Raw genomic sequence first — 2,500 nt, forward strand, 5'->3', positions numbered from 1 at the left:
CTTTAGGGCCTGCGAGACACTTATACATGCTTTCATATCTTCATATCAAAACTTGACTTCTGCAACTCCCTTCTTTATGGCCTGTCAAAATCATCGCTTCAAAAACGACACCTTGTACAGAATGCTGCAGCTAGGGTGCTTACTTTTTGTCATAAACATGAACACATTTCTCCAATTCTGCGCAAACTTCACCGGCTACCTATTGAACAACGTATTCACTATGAGATCCTTCTACTCACTTTAAAAATTGTCAATAACTGTGCTCCCTCTTATCTCTCTGATCTACTCAAGGCTTATAAACCAACAAGGATTTTAAGATCCTCAGGCCTCAATCTTTTGTATAAGCCCTCTTACAATCTTAACTCGTATGGTAAGAGAGCTTTTTCCTGCGCGGCTCCTGAGCTGTGGAATAGTCTACCTCAAAATATTCGATCCTGTGCATCTGTTTCCATTTTCAAAAGCTTATTAAAAACGTGGCTCTTCAAACAAGCATATCCTGAATAATCAGTAATATAGACTCTGTATTAGATTATTGATAGTATTTTTATTTATTTTTATTATTTGTGTCTTATTATCATAATTGTTTTTAATGAACTATTTATTCAAATTATATAGTAATTAATATAAATATATTTTTACTCCTGTAATTGATGTGTATATATATTTAAATCATGTAAAGCGGTGTTGAACACTATGGATATTGTCGCTTTATAAAATAAATTTATTATTATTATTATTATTATTATTATTATTATTATTATTATTATTATTATCTAATTGACCTTAGTGAATTATTCTAGGAGTATAATTTAGGGAAAGTCGGGTTAATGGGATTTTGTAGCAAATAATGTTTTTAAAATTGGTTCTCTTAATCAGTGAGCGGTTTGACGATGGGTTTTCTTTCCAGATAGAGTTAGAAGTTAAAAAAAAATGTGCCTTGTGACTTTTGGCTAGAGAAAAACATGCTTTTGCCGAAACCAATAACAGAATATTGGTTACTCCACTGCAATATAATTCATTTTCACTTCGTTTCATCAGCAGGAGTCGCCGCCTTCTAGTTAAATCACACCACACCAATTTGAAAGAGTAACTTGACGCTTACCGGGCTATTTGCTTCCGAATGTAGAAATCTTCTATAAATGACAGCTGGTGCATAAAATTCTTGTAATTTTCTGGCCTTAAGCCTTGTCCTTTATCAAAAAGTGGACAAGGCACCATTTCGTCTTCTCTCGGCAACTTGTACATGTCAAGCAAATAGTAATTGTTAAATGGTAGTGGCTGTTTGGGCTCAAACTTCACGATTTTTCGAGATCCATCATCCCAAAGAGTCCAATCCAAAGTCAACTTAGCCTTCTCTTCGCCATACTCTTGCCAAAATTCTTGACTTCCAACCTCGACGTTCATTTTTACAGCAAGGTGTGCAGAATCTCTCCCAAAATCCAGGACCAAAACTTGCGCGAAGTTTCCAAAGACCAGGGTAGAGAAGGTAACATTTATCTCCAATTCATAACTTCCTTTCCACGGGGGTAAATGAGGTTTCAAGGCATAGTGGAGATCATTTCTCAGAACATAGCTTTCTGGAAGTTTGACCTCCACCGGCTCGCCCGAACTGGATGGCACACTGCACTTGAATTTGGCACTTGAAAGAGTGTAGCATTTGTGGTGGTGTGGGAGGAGGACGACATCTTGTACATGGCCAGTCCCACGTGACTAGAATGAGAATTGACAGTACTAGTGTTATATTTGCAATTATACGATCTCTAAAATCAAAGAAAGCATGAAACCTCATCGGCTTCTTCTTGGGACGATCATAACTTTAAGATATACAATACAATACAGTACTTAGGCTATGGACAATACAAACGTGTTTTGACGTCTAACCTCATAGTTGACTCGTATAGTCCAAGAATGTGATATTTTGCCTTCGCTGTTGAACGGTATTTGTAATGACACATCGAGTTCTTGCGGCTCATACGACACAGTCACTCCAGCAACACTTGGCACAAGTTCGTCCAACTAGAAGAAAGAAAAGAAAAGAAAAGAAAACAAATAAATTGCCTTTCATTCAATTTATTTAACATTCCAAACGTATAAATCGAGCTTTTCACTCTGCAAATTTGTGTTTTTTAGAAATTTATCAATGTATGCATAACGTTATATCCATTATAGGTAAAGTCTGCATAAGAGCCAAGAGGCCCATCAGGCCGGAGCTTATCCCGGTTTCCATGGCATGAAGCGACTAGGAGTATTTCTACTCCCCCCTGGATGGGATGCCAGTCCATCGCAGGGTTACCCCCAGCATTTCGCCGGTGGAGAGAGGCACCGTGGGAGTAAAGTGTCTTGCCCAAGAACACTACACAATGTTCCCGGCCAGGACCCGAACCCGGACCATTCGCTCCGGAGTCGAGTACACTAACCATGAGGCCACCGCGCCTCTCCCTATCCATTATAGAAACCAAACAAAATACTTTCATTGATCACGGCATCTAACCTTATAATT

At 38.3% G+C, this 2,500-nt stretch overlaps 1 protein-coding gene across 1 annotated transcript in view; it reads right to left on the reverse strand.

Moving 5' to 3' along the window:
* LOC137971478 (probable helicase with zinc finger domain) overlaps positions 1-2,500 on the reverse strand; it is a 23,019-nt gene that overhangs the window by 4,802 nt on the left and 15,717 nt on the right. The window contains exons 4-6 of the mRNA XM_068818301.1: positions 2,492-2,500; positions 1,882-2,016; positions 1,103-1,710 (exon numbers count right to left, since the gene is read on the reverse strand). The exon at positions 2,492-2,500 is cut by the window's right edge and continues 202 nt beyond it. Of these exons, the coding sequence (XP_068674402.1) occupies positions 1,103-1,710; positions 1,882-2,016; positions 2,492-2,500 (752 nt within the window). The remainder of the gene's footprint in view (positions 1-1,102; positions 1,711-1,881; positions 2,017-2,491) is intronic.

This window comes from Montipora foliosa, chromosome 9 (genome assembly GCF_036669935.1).
Source record: "Montipora foliosa isolate CH-2021 chromosome 9, ASM3666993v2, whole genome shotgun sequence".
In the NCBI taxonomy this organism is placed as follows: domain Eukaryota; kingdom Metazoa; phylum Cnidaria; class Anthozoa; order Scleractinia; family Acroporidae; genus Montipora; species Montipora foliosa.